The 13,337-nt window shown below is 36.1% G+C and overlaps 1 protein-coding gene across 1 annotated transcript; it reads left to right on the forward strand.

Annotated features, from left to right (window-relative positions):
* The first annotated feature begins 3,251 nt into the window (after positions 1 to 3,251).
* Positions 3,252 to 12,281, forward strand: LOC6039442 (dual specificity protein phosphatase 18). Its single transcript, XM_038264498.1, has 2 exons — positions 3,252 to 3,876; positions 11,168 to 12,281. The coding sequence occupies exons 1-2, from the start codon at positions 3,596 to 3,598 to the stop codon at positions 11,739 to 11,741; spliced, it is 855 nt and encodes a 284-aa protein (XP_038120426.1). The 5' UTR covers positions 3,252 to 3,595; the 3' UTR covers positions 11,742 to 12,281.
* The last annotated feature ends 1,056 nt before the right edge of the window (positions 12,282 to 13,337 follow it).

The following is a 13,337-nucleotide window of genomic DNA, read 5'->3' on the forward strand; positions in this document are numbered from 1 at the left end:
TATGATATTTTCAATACAGATATGAAACCATGCAAAATTGAGAAATGATTTTAAATATTAAAAAAATCAAATCATCATAAAAACGTTTTTAATGTGCTCAAATTTATAAAATATGCGATATGCCTCAAAAAAAGTTTTATTTGGAAAGTTAAAATTTTATGTGAGTCAACCTCTTTTAACGTAATTTTGTGAACCTGATGAAAATTCATTAGAGACTAATTAAAATTCACCAATTCTTGATATAATATTACAAAATTTGACATTCTTTCCTGATGCCTGACATCATTTCCTGATGCTGACGATTTCCATCTTTTTTTCTGTGTGAGTATCAAACGACGAAAAATGTTATAATCATTTTCGAAAGTTTATAATTTGTAGATTATCTGTTACCCATGCTTTAAATCAGGCCTGCCCAACCTTTTCAGCTCAATTTTCACATTTTTGATCGTCAAAATTACAATTGCCCATTTCTTTATGGTTTATTTGATGGAATCGGTTCTCAGAACATAACTTTTCAAAAAGTTTGAAAAAATATTTAAACAGGTCGATTTTATCTACATTTTTCGTCAAATATCAATCAGGTCCGCGGGCCGGACCAATTTTTCACTTAAAACTTACATAAAAACGACCTGCAAAAATATTTTCTCAAACTTTTGTCAAAATTATGTTTACTGGTCATCCGAGAACCAATTCCATCAAATAAACCATTAAAAAATGGGCAATTGTAAATTTGACGATCAAAAATGCGAAAATTGAGTCAAAAGGTTTAAATTAGGTTGTTTTTCGGCTCAGCAGTCAGAGACAAAATTCAAAAACTTGTAGTTTTTTCTTTATTCCGACGTTTCGACGCGATATGCGGTCTTCTTCAGGGGATTCTGTAGGGACATTAACAAAAACATAGCAATACGAAAATCATCAAGTCACAATAATACAAATCTTACAGAAAATACAGTTTTCATGTCCGGGGGATTTTCAGCTAAAGCTGCATTTGTCAGGGAAGAACAGTCGAGAACAACGCTTCAAAAGGTTTAAATTGTGAAAATTTGAGCATTCTCATTATTTTTTTTGTGAAATTTTAGTTTTTTTATACACCCAAAGTTAAAGAACGACGGGATAGTCCTCACGAAAAGAAACGTGAGGAAAGTGCTATATTGCGAGAGTATAGTTCTCTCGCGTGTTCATTCGTTCATTGGAACAGTTCATCCTTTAGTGGCTTATATGGACAAACGACCGCCACTTAGTCGCCGAACCATGGTGGCCCATACGGCAAAGGCACGGTTCAATATGCCGAAAAATAAAAAAAAATATATAAATTGAAATTACAAGCCTCGGTTTCAACATTTGGATGGAAAAAGTGTTTTAAAATGCTTTTTACAGGCGTACAGTTACTTTCCAATCATTCGTTTTGAAAATATCAAGAAATTGACGGACGGAATTGAAGAAATTGAAACTTTGAAAAATATTTGCAACGGCCTTAAGTGATTTTTTTTAACTTTAAAGGGACCCATTTTATACTCGTATTGCATACAATAATATTTTTTAAAGGCAATTTATGATAGTTTCAGATTTTTAAGTTAAAACTCTTATTTATTTATCTTTTCAAAACTTTACGTCGTTTGATAACCATTTGTTAATTGTTATAATTTAAATAAAAAAAGTCATTTTGTATTTTTTTCTACTATATAGTACAAACTTTGATCTTATAAAAATCAATTCCAAATTTTAAGTCATTTGAAACCTATTTATTAAATTATGAAAATTTTATTTTAAGAAATATGGTTTAGGTTAAAATTTAAGATTTTTTAAGAATTAAAAACCGTATGCAGTAAAAATTAACGCAAAAATTGGCATCGATTGATACCCATAATTCTAATAAAATTAATTTAAGTGTTTAAGAAAAAGTTAATTTTAAGTTTTTTTTTTTTGGTTTTAAAAAAGTGCCCACGTGGTTTATGAGTGGTCCCACTATGCAACATAGCTTCCAGTTCTAAGATTTTTGTTGAATATCGTAGGATAGAAACATTGACAGCTGCACAAAATACCGTTCCAAACAAAATTTAGTACAAAACCCACGTGTGTGTGTATTTTTTTAAAGGCACTGAATGATGTTTTGCTCTAAACGAAAGTGTTAAAAACATGTATTACATATATGCAAAGTTGTATATGTGAGGCGCTCTTTTACGAGGTTTGACTGTATATTAATATGCAATTATTGGTTTCGAAAGAAAAAAAGAAGTCGTCTCCTAATCATTATCAGTTGACAGCATAACCTTCAATTGATAAATAATTAAAAATAAAAACACCAAATGTTTCTTATTATTTCAGGAGGAGGCCACAAGGTGCTTATATTTAAAAAATGTTTTTGTAAAAAAAATCTTAAAAGAAATTCTGAACTTTACATTATGCTCATTAGATATGATTTTTATTTTTGATAAATATTTTATTTTTGCTATTCCATTAAATAAAATCAAATTATTTGATTTAGTAGGAATTTCAAAACAACATATTGCATCACTTGTACACGGAGAAAAAAGAGTTCCCAAAATCGTGAACAAGCGTTCATGAAAATGGGAACCTCGAACAAAGTTTTCAAATCCCATGGTACGATTTTGAAAAACGTACCATGAAATTTGAACACTTTATTCGTGGTTCCCATTTTCATGAACGCTTGTTCACGATTTTGGGAACTCTTTTTTCTCCGTGTAGCCCCAACGGGGTGAAAAAATGGGAAATGTAATTTCACCGGCTCTTTGAACCCTTGAAAAAAAGTTGGAAATGCCTTTTTTATTGTAACTTAGGGTAGACGTATCTGTTTTGGATCTTCCTTGTTGGAGGTGATTCTTGACATCCTTCAGAATCGAATGCATTAAGAGTAATCCAAATCGGTTGAGTTTTCACCGAGATACAGCCGGATGAAGTTGCATTTCCAACTTTTTTAACCCCCTTGATGCTTCACGTAAGTTTTGACCCCGATAATGCTACAATTGGTATTACATATAAGTTTTGCTGTTAATGCCATCTAGTATTTTGCCAAATTGCTCATCCATTCAAAAACGAAATTCGAAAATTATGTTTTTTTTCAATTTCAAAAATGATTTGGTTTTGTCCAAAATTGTTTCATTTTCAACCCACAGTCCACTAACATTCCCCGTTTCACTGCCAGTCACGCTGCTGCTGCTGCTCACCTAGTCCCCACATAACCAACCAGGCGCCCCCTTTCGCAGAGGCCAGGCCATTTCCCAGCTGTGTAGAAACCAACAACGCAGTCGTCGAGTTCGGCGGTAGCATTCCAATCGCAGTCGGTTCGCAGAGCTCAGTCGTGAGTCGAGTTTTGAACGTGCAACACGCTAAAATTTGTTACAGTTCTAGAAGTTTGCCATAAACGAAGTGAAGTAGAACGTTGAACCGGTATTGATTATTTTTGTGCTAGAAATTACGAGGAAATTAAGTTTAGAGCCAACAAGCACAGTTGAGTGCGGCTTAGTGAAGAGATTAGTGGACGGACATTTAGTTGGCAGAGTTGCCTTCCGAGTACAAATCCCCTGCAATTTTCTTGCCAAGTCAAGTCTGGTGACGGAACAAGAGACACACTGAAATGAAGGTCGTCAACGTCAACAGCGTGAATCACCAGCACCATCTGGACAGTCTCCAGGCGACGCTGCTGGAGGATCCGATTACGCCGCGGGCCAGCTCGGACGTGCCGTCGTCGGGCCATGACCCCACGGCCGGGGACACCCACGGAGGGGGCGGTTGCTGTTCCGGCATTGTGCTGCCCACGGCCAAACCCGTCCAGAACCAGATCCAAGCGCTGCTGGAGCGCCATGAGAATCCGCACAAGGCAGTGGCCACGGCTGCGGCTAGTGCAGTGGGAACGAGGTGAGTTGAAAATTATAAAAAAAAATATAAAGTAATATTAAAACAAGACAATTGAAGGTTAACATAGGATGAATCGAATCCATAGGAATTTTTCACTCTACCCGATGAATTCACAGCAAATTTGCTGTTTATTACGCTGAGATTCCGATCGGTTGTTTTTCCCCCTTCTCGCTTTTCGTACAGATTTTCCCAACTGATGGGCGGAAAATATGTGAGCTGTGGTGTTTTCCCCTCCCCCAACCCCTTCGATTTCCCTGACCACCACTCTCGACGAAGTCTATACATCAAACTTTTAAAGTCTACTTTGAAAGGGAAGGCACGTGTGCGGTCACTTTGAGTTAGCATCGGGTTTTATTCTTTTTTTTCACTCGACATCTGTGTTTTTATGTGGCGAAAAAGTGGGAAATGAAATCTGATGTTTTTTTTTCTTGGGTTGAGGTAGGAAATCATCTGTCTCGAGTGGGTCGTGGGGAGTTAGGAATTTCAAGGTAACACTTAGTTGAAATGGCGACAGTGTGACGAGGTATTAAAAAAGATGGGTGTAAAATTGGAATGGTGGTGGCGGTAAATGTTCTAACAGTCGTTTTGGGCAGACTCGTTGATCATAGTAGATTTGTTGAATTTGAATTATGATCAATCAACAAAGTTATTGAAACCATTAAAAAAGTACATTCTTCTTCAATTAGCACAGTATTTAAAACTACAGATCTTTAAAAAATTAATAATACACGATTTTATCAATAAATTAGCATTTAAATGTTTGAGTTTAATTACATTTTAATTTTTTGAAATTATTTGTATTTTCACGATAGCTCAAAATTGGTTAAATCCGCCCTAAAATAAATAACTATAAAAACAATGTAAACATAAAACTAAACATTGAAATAAATTGACAACTTTTATCAAATCTATCGCAGAAAAACAAAACAAAAATATTGTTGACTTAACATGATTTCTAAATGCTTCCTAATTTTCCCCATGCACAAAAAAACAATCAGTATTTCGATGCCTCTGTGCTCTCTTATGCTTTCTTGATAGGAAAACCAGCAAGCTTAGTACAAGAGACCACAGAGGCATCGACTTAGTGAGCATCCTGGAGTTATTTTTGTAAAATCGCAGAACTTTGAATCGCTGAATCTAGGGACAAAAAAGGCAAAAAAAAAACAAATTTTCAAGGAAAACTAATTTTAAACACATTTTTTCGCTGGTAAAGCTAGGCAAAAAATTAAAATATCGATTTTTTGTGTAATGTTTGAATTGCTTTAATAAAAAAAAAAAAAAAAAAAAAAAACAAATAATCTTAAAACGATTTCTCCCGTTAAAATTATGTTAAAACTAAGCAGTTTTGTTTTGAAATCAAAATTATTTTGCAAAGAACTGCTGAATATTTATTAAAATCTGTCTATGTTTTGAAACATTAACTGATTTTTTTTCTGAAACTCTTCAACACTGATTCTTAACTAATCATGTTTGAACAATCAAAACTGAATGAAATAATTAAAAACTAAGAAACTGGCATGTTCAAAATAGTGCAGAATCGAAAATGATTTTCAATTACAAGTTTTAAATTATTTTGTTTGTTAAAATAAAATTTAAAATAATTTGGTATTTAAATAGACTTGATCAGCACTAAATAAAATTTTCAAAAGGTCCTACCTGCAAAGGAATGCCATGACTTATAAAATTTATTCTTGAGTTTAGATCTCCCATTTCACATTCACAAAAAATTAGAACTGGTCATGTTTGAAATAAAACTAATACAAGTTTAAATTTCCAATTCAATTTCAAAAAGCTGCTGATATTGAAAAGAGTGAAAAAAAAATAGATTCTTTCAAAAACCTATTTGTTACCAATGTTACCATGATTAGAAATCTGGACACTTAGTATCATGTCATTTTTGTATTAGCTGGCAAAAAATCATGTAATAAGTTGTAAATGTATGAATATCATCAAAATGTAGTATAAACAGTCAATTTTAAGAGAAATCATGCGAAATGTGTATTTTCTAGCAATTTATCATCAGAATTTTAAAATTAAAATGACTTGATGTGCTTCGAATCCCGGACACTGAAAGAAGCTGATTCAAAATCCAGACACTTTTGCTTCGAATTCCGGACACTCGTTTTTTCTTACGAATCGCACTAATTTGTATTGAAATTTTAGTGAATGGCATTCTTTAGGTCTCAAATAAGCTGTTAACATCAAAACAATCGAAACTTTGTGTAACATTTTACTAGAATTTAAAGAAACTAGAACCATAATTTTCTGCTATGCCTTCCCGGTGCTTTGCACGCCTTCGATGAAATGTTTCTAATTTTTGGTAAACTTGTATTTTAATTTAATTTAATTGTTTTAGCATTGACTACAGCGTCCAAACCAGTTTAAAATGAAAGTTGAAGTTAGAATTCATCAAATAACACAGTTTTGACAATTATTACCCGAGCATGGGTAAATAACAAGGGAAATGCGTAATAATACCTTTCTCTGGTATCAATACCAAATTTTGTTATTCCTGGACCCTTTAAAATTTGTCTTAAGGATTATGCAAGAGCAAAATGTGGTATCATACCAATTTAAGGTATTGTTTTGATATTGCAAAATTGCAGAATTTGTCAATGATCGAACACCACATTTTGGTATTCTTTTGGTATCACAGTATTTTATCAAATTCCTCTGCAACTATGGGAAAATTTTGACCAATTTTGACAAAATAATTAATTTTGCGCTATAATGATGTCTCAAAGCGAATGCTTTCATTCAAAACCGGAAATTTCAAACTTGATTTTAAACATTTTTGATATACCCCCTACAGAAATTACTTGAAATTGTGGAAAATTTTCTAAGTCAGGATGGCACATTTTGGTATTATTTGAATATTGAAAGCTTTCATCAATTTTCTCTGAAACTATGGGAAATTTGTTTAAAAAAATTTTACGAGTTAATTAATTTTGCGCTAAAATGACTTGAAACCCAAAAATGTTAAAGATGATTTTAAAAATTAGTGTGATATACCCACTAATATTTTTTTCAAAAACGTTGAAATATCTCTAAGTCGGGATAACCAAATACTTTGAAAAACGAGTCAATCGACAGATTAATGAATTTTGGTGAATTTCAATTCAGTTTTATTTTAATAATACTTATTTTTCAATATTGTTATTTTTCAGAAGCTTCAAGAACTTCAAGCACAGGCCGTTCATCAATGACAAATGCATTCGGTGTGGTGAAGAATATCACTAATAACAACATGGAATCATCAGGTGAGTAGATTTGGCTGTTGCATATGAATAATTTCCGTTTTTTCACTAACTGCAACTGCTGCACTAAAAATGGTATGAAAATACCAAATTTTGGTATTACTTGTTCAAATACCAGCGACCATAATGTGCTCTTGGTTGCCCAGTAATAGATGGTAAAATACCATGAAATCATACCTAAATCATGTATGTGAAAGACCACAGAAATACCAAAATATGATTTTCCAAGGGTGCGGGAATACCTAAAAATAAAACCATGGCAATACCAACTTTTGGTATTCAAGCAATGTTCTAAAATCCAGAAGACCTCAACTTGGTATTGAAATGGTTTTATTTTGAGGTATTATTTTACCTTTGGAATAACATGGTTTGGTATTGTTGTGCCCTTACACATACAAGATTTTGGTATGATTTCATGGTATTTTACCATCTATTACTGGGCAACCAAGGGCACATTTTGGTCGCTGTTATTTGCCCAAGTAATACCAAAATTTGGTATTCCCGTGTTATTTACCCCTGCTCGGGTAAGCAAACTTATACCTATTAAAATAATTGATAAAACAAGATGAGGTGTCCGGGTTCCGAAGCGTCCGAGAATTCGAATCATGACGTTATATTTTTTAAATTCACAAACTCTAAAAAATATTCTTTTGAAATTAAATTTATAGTAATGTTGAAAAGTATGCAAAAACTCAAATGTATTTTTTACTTATTTGTGTTGAAAGAATTAAAAAAAATAATTGAACAATTTATTTTTAACAACTGGTCTGTAAATTTTCTTTCAATTTTACAAAACGATTTAGATTGGCAGTTGAAATCTAGTTTTACTTACAAAATATTGTTCAAAAATTGTACGACTGCTTTGAACATATTTTCAAAAATCACGAATTATTCAAAAATTGACAAAAATGTTTAAAAATTTTGTTCCGTTCCTGAGCCATAGGTCCAAAGGTGTCGTTTTGTCAAATAAAATGTATTGAAAAATGTTTTTTCCTTCCTCACGGAGGAATACACTTCTTAATTAAGACTTCTAGATATACCTTCACGTGTGCATATCAACCAATAATCGATTTCTAAGCAAACATCTGTAGGGGAGTGTGTAGGCATGATTTATTTGCAATACTGCTGGACAAAGAAACGTTTAAAGTTATTTTTGATTAGCAAATAATTTTTTTTTGTGAAAAATACTGTAAATAATAAATAATTAAATTACATAAGGCTTGAAAATAATTTAACTCAAAAATGACGAACTATCCGTCACAGTGTTCTGATGCAAACAATGATCGAGCTCGAGCTGTCACAGCCCTGCGAAATATGTTGGCTGACATATCGAACGGGCGGTCAAAAAAGAAACCAGCTAGAAGTCGCCTCATAGAAAACATTTGCTAGAAAGAGATAGCAAATCTGATGCAAACAAAAGCTGGCATGTAAATACACTTTGAATGTTTTGGTAAATTTCTGCCTAGAAAGCCTCATGAACTTCGAAATATATTTGCAACGGTCTAATAGGAAATGGTTTGAAAGTATATTTTTTCTAATACAATGCAAATTATATATTTCCTCCTACTTAAAATCTTAAAGAAAAGCAAGCATCTCGTTTTTTTTCTAATTTAGATCTGCTTTAAAATATCTTCTCACAGATCATTTAAAAATATCCACCCCCAGAGCATAAGTTTAGCCAACCAATCATGCTTTAATTGTTTCAACCAGCTAGATGAATACATTTGTCTGTTCAAATACGTCAATCCGAGTTGCGTGTAGAGAGAAAATTCTTCTCTTATTTTTCGCGACCACACAAGTACGAATTTTCCCGACCGACGCCAATAACGATGCTGTTGACGATCATGACTAAACAGTTGTCGCACGCAACACACACTCAGAAGTAAGAAAAAAAAAGTGTCAACTCGAATGAAAACATCACCTTTTGTTTCTTCTCGGTGTTGGTTTAATTGTTTTACGTAACATTGCCGGCGTTTTTTTTTTTGCTTCGTGAACATTCGTCACGACGCGTCAACTCTTGGTTATTTTTGACAATACATGAAATTCCTTTGATGTCGTGGCAAGTTTTCCTGCTATAAGTGTGTTTGTTCAAGCTGACTTGTGTCGCGAAGCATTTTCGAGTCGAAATGGGCAGAATCGAGTCAAATTCGCTTCCTCATTCTTGCGTGTTTTAACTAGCAAAAAAATGAAAAAAAAAAGTTGCACAAGATGTGTCATTTGTGCTGACCATCCATCATAATTAGCAGCGCCAAAGTGCATCCTGACGAAGCGCGTCCGAATTCTTGGCCCCCAAATGAGTCGTCGCAAGCTCAAGGGGCAAGTCGCACCGTGACCACAGACAAGTGGACAGACATTGTTGGGACGGTTAAGCAAGCATTCCAATCATGTAAAATTACATCAAGTTTCGAGCGAAACCTATTGCGTGAAGAATAATTACAACTTTTTTGCAGGATCTGGTGGCGCCATCAGTGTGTGGTGTGACACTTTGTAGAACTACTTTTATGATTCTAGTTAAATTTGAAATGACCGTTGCTCATGGCGGAGATTGAAGTACGTCTGTTTATGCCTTTAACTCTGACCATGTGTGAGTGACTTAAAATTGCATCGTGCAAATGAGTCAAAATAATCAAGGAAAAGAAGGTTTGCTCGGCTGTAATGATTGTTTAGAAAAACAAGTTAAAACCATAGAATATTCTGTTTGAAATTTTTCTTGACTCTTTTTTTCTTTAAAAGCTGATTCGTGTTTTCTGTTTCAATTTGAATACTCATTTTAGTCTCAAAAGGAGCGACTTATTTCAGAATGCCACAATTCACTTTGTTTACACGGCTTCTAAAAATAAAGTCAAGGACCATGCGTCTCCATCAACAGTCAAAATCAACAAAGACTCCCAGCTTCTTTGTATTTCGCGAGCAAACCCATCCATTTGTGCAAAATTCCACTCTGGTACTCGAGCTAATTACACCGTGACTTAAAAAACCTGACAATTCTGGGGTAAATGGGGCCACTCGCGGACCATGTCAAGCACACACATGGCGCTGCTGGCTGACGATTGGCCAAAGGAATTTCTCCCCGCGCTCGATGAGTAATACCGTATGGACTAGGCCAACGCAACGGAGAATGGGGCCAGATGGTTGGAGTTGGACAAAGTTGGACTCTGTAACGGCGAGGTGAACTATTTCTGTAAGGTTTGGTATTTTGCACACCACACCCGCCGTATGCACCTCGGGGCGAAAGGTGGGACTAATTAATCAACTTTTAAGCAGCCTGAGTGTAACTAATTGAGCGGATCAACCCGTGGACGTCGTGGCGACAGTCTGCGATGCATATTGCCACATTCTTGGGTCGGGGAAAAGGGTAAATAATGACTGCGCACCTGAAGGTTTCTTGAATCCACCTTTGAAATATTGTGCCGAAGAAAATTTGCCTTTGAAGCGAGCTTGAACTAGTTTTAAGACGATGCATTACAGATGCGAGTGGAAACAAGTTTTGTTTGTACATTTAAGATCAAACGAAACGACAAATCATAGTCAATTGGAGCAAACATCCTTTTAGGTTTTTGTTTAATGTAGAAACTTGCATGCAAGTTACTTCCGATTCAACGGCAATATTTCCAATAAGAACGGAATTTGCTTTTTGAGCTAGCTCTTTTCAAGTAATGTTACCTAACCGATTTAGTGAAACTTAATCCTTAAGTAAAAGAAAGTCTCAATTGTTTAAATTTAAAATGGTAAAAAATTGCCTCTTTTCTTAAGAATATCCCCGGAGACCTTTCCCTCGAAACAAATGGCAGAAAACAACACACATTTTCGCCACCTTAGTCACATTCCTGGCCCCTGGCCCAAGTCAGAGGTGATTGGCACGGTGCCATTGAGAAAAATCTAAATCTTTTTCCTCTTTTTTACGATCAGACCAGAAACGCTGCTGGCCCTGCTGTCTGGCACGAATTTTATTATTTTGTAAACAGCTTCCTCCCCCCCCCCCCTCTCCACCAACAAACCAGCATTACTAATAAATTTTCTCCCATTCTTTTCAGCTTCTCCGGCGTGTCCAAACTGCTCCGCAATCTGTACCTCTGCGGGGGCAGTGCTGCCAGCGTACCGACGATGCAACAGCTGGGCGTTACGCTGGTGATCAACGCCACGACCGAGCAGGAACTTCCCAACACTCCACTGCCCTGCGATGAGACCACCGGCTACATGAGGGTTCCGGTCAAGGACAACCGCGAAGCGGATCTGGACCGGTACTTTAACGAGGTGGCCGATCGGATCGAGCAGGAGTCTGTGCGCGTCGGTGGAGTAACGCTTGTCCACTGTGTGGCCGGAGTTAGTCGGTCGGCGTCCCTCTGCCTGGCGTACCTCATCAAGTACCACCGGATGAGCCTGAAGGACGCCTACAACCACGTGAAGGCCCGAAGACCCCAGATCCGACCAAATGTGGCGTTCGTGAAGCACCTGATGGAGTTTGAGTTCAAACAGCACGGAACACGGTCGGTTTCGATGGTGTACTGTCACGCACTGGACCAGGAACTGCCGGACATCTACGAGCCCGAGTTCCGGACGATGGAAATGCTGTACCAAAAGTTCCGCCGGAACATCGCTAGACGCTAGGACCAACCCCCCCTCTTAAATGTTTTCGTTCGAGAAAATCTTATTCCTATTTCACAAAATTAACGCTACTCATAAAAAAGTCGACTTTCTCTAGGATGTAAGAAGACAAAACGTAATTAATCGCACAAATGTTCAAATATTTAATCACGCTAATAATCCCTCAGTGGCGTTTTATGCAACCGCCAAGTATTGATTACAAAATGTATACTACAGTCGATACAACTTCTAGAATTAAGTTCCCCCTCGTTTGGGACCACCCCCTTCGGTTTAAGAGACCCCAACTTTTGGTAAGACAACCTGAGAGAGACAAACTTATACCCGACCCCCGAACAAAAAAAGATGATTAAAATGTGATTTTAAGTGAAGGTCAAAATTTTGTGATTCGTACTGAAAAATCATATTTGATTGCTCGACCCCCAAAATATCTCGTGTTTTCTTAACAAAACGTCTATATCGGTATACTATAAACGCTAGGTTTAATCATACTATTTTGTTGTAACGCGAAATTCTACGTACATTAATAAAATTAATGAGTAAAAACTATCGAATCGTATTTTTTTCATTGCATCGGACATTACAATACTAGGGACCCTAATTAACACTCAAACGCTTGGGTAGTCATTTGACCCCTATTTTTTTTCTTAGAAATCCCATAACTTTTGATAGAATTGACCAATTTGGATGCTTTCGGTTGCAAAAGATCCAGATTTGTCTATATTTTGAACTGCCAGATGGGGGACAAATGTGGTCCATTTTTACCGGAGATATTCCGGATTCTGTTGGGGTACCTCGGCCCTCCTATATGGGTATTTGGCCAATATATTAAAAACTTTTCAACAGAAAAATTTCGGAAATGATGCAAAACTACAAGGCATCATCCTAATACATCATCCTGCAAAAATAATTGACATGGTTAAGTCCTATGGGGCAGCGGAGCCGGTTCCAGTTGGGCAACAATTGACATCAGCTCAGTGAACCGTTTCCGGATAGAACCTGTTCCGGTGCCCGAAGGTCTTCAGCATGTCATGTATCTATGCAGGATGATGTTTTAGGATGATTCCTTGAAGTTTTGCATCATTTCCGATTTTATTCTGTTGAAAAGTTTTTATTATATTGGCCAAATATCCATTTAGGAGGGCCGAGGTACCCCAACAGAATCCGGAATATCTCCGGTAAAAGTGGACCACATTTGTCCTCCGTCTGACAGTTAAAAATATAGACAAATCTGGATCTTTTGCACCCGGAAGCATCCAAATTGGTCAATTCTATCAAAAGTTATGAGATTTTTTTAAAAAAAAAAATAGGGGTCAAATGACTACCCGAGCGTTTGAGTGTTAAGGAGACTGATCAATGTGAAATTGACGTATCCAAACGAGCACTTGCATTTCGTCGCTGTCGTACGTGCAGGTCAGAACGTGTTTGACACATCGACAAGCTCAACTACCGTAAACAGTTTCAATTATAACTCGGGACTTCGGCAACCAAACTAAACCAAACATTGGGGCCGTGCCCAAAATAGTCAACCAAACAAAACGTGTTTGTTATTGTTTACAGTGCGTGCTCTATGTTTTGTTTATTCAAGGTCACACATTAAAA

This window comes from Culex quinquefasciatus, chromosome 3 (assembly GCF_015732765.1).
Source record: "Culex quinquefasciatus strain JHB chromosome 3, VPISU_Cqui_1.0_pri_paternal, whole genome shotgun sequence".
Classification (NCBI taxonomy): domain Eukaryota; kingdom Metazoa; phylum Arthropoda; class Insecta; order Diptera; family Culicidae; genus Culex; species Culex quinquefasciatus.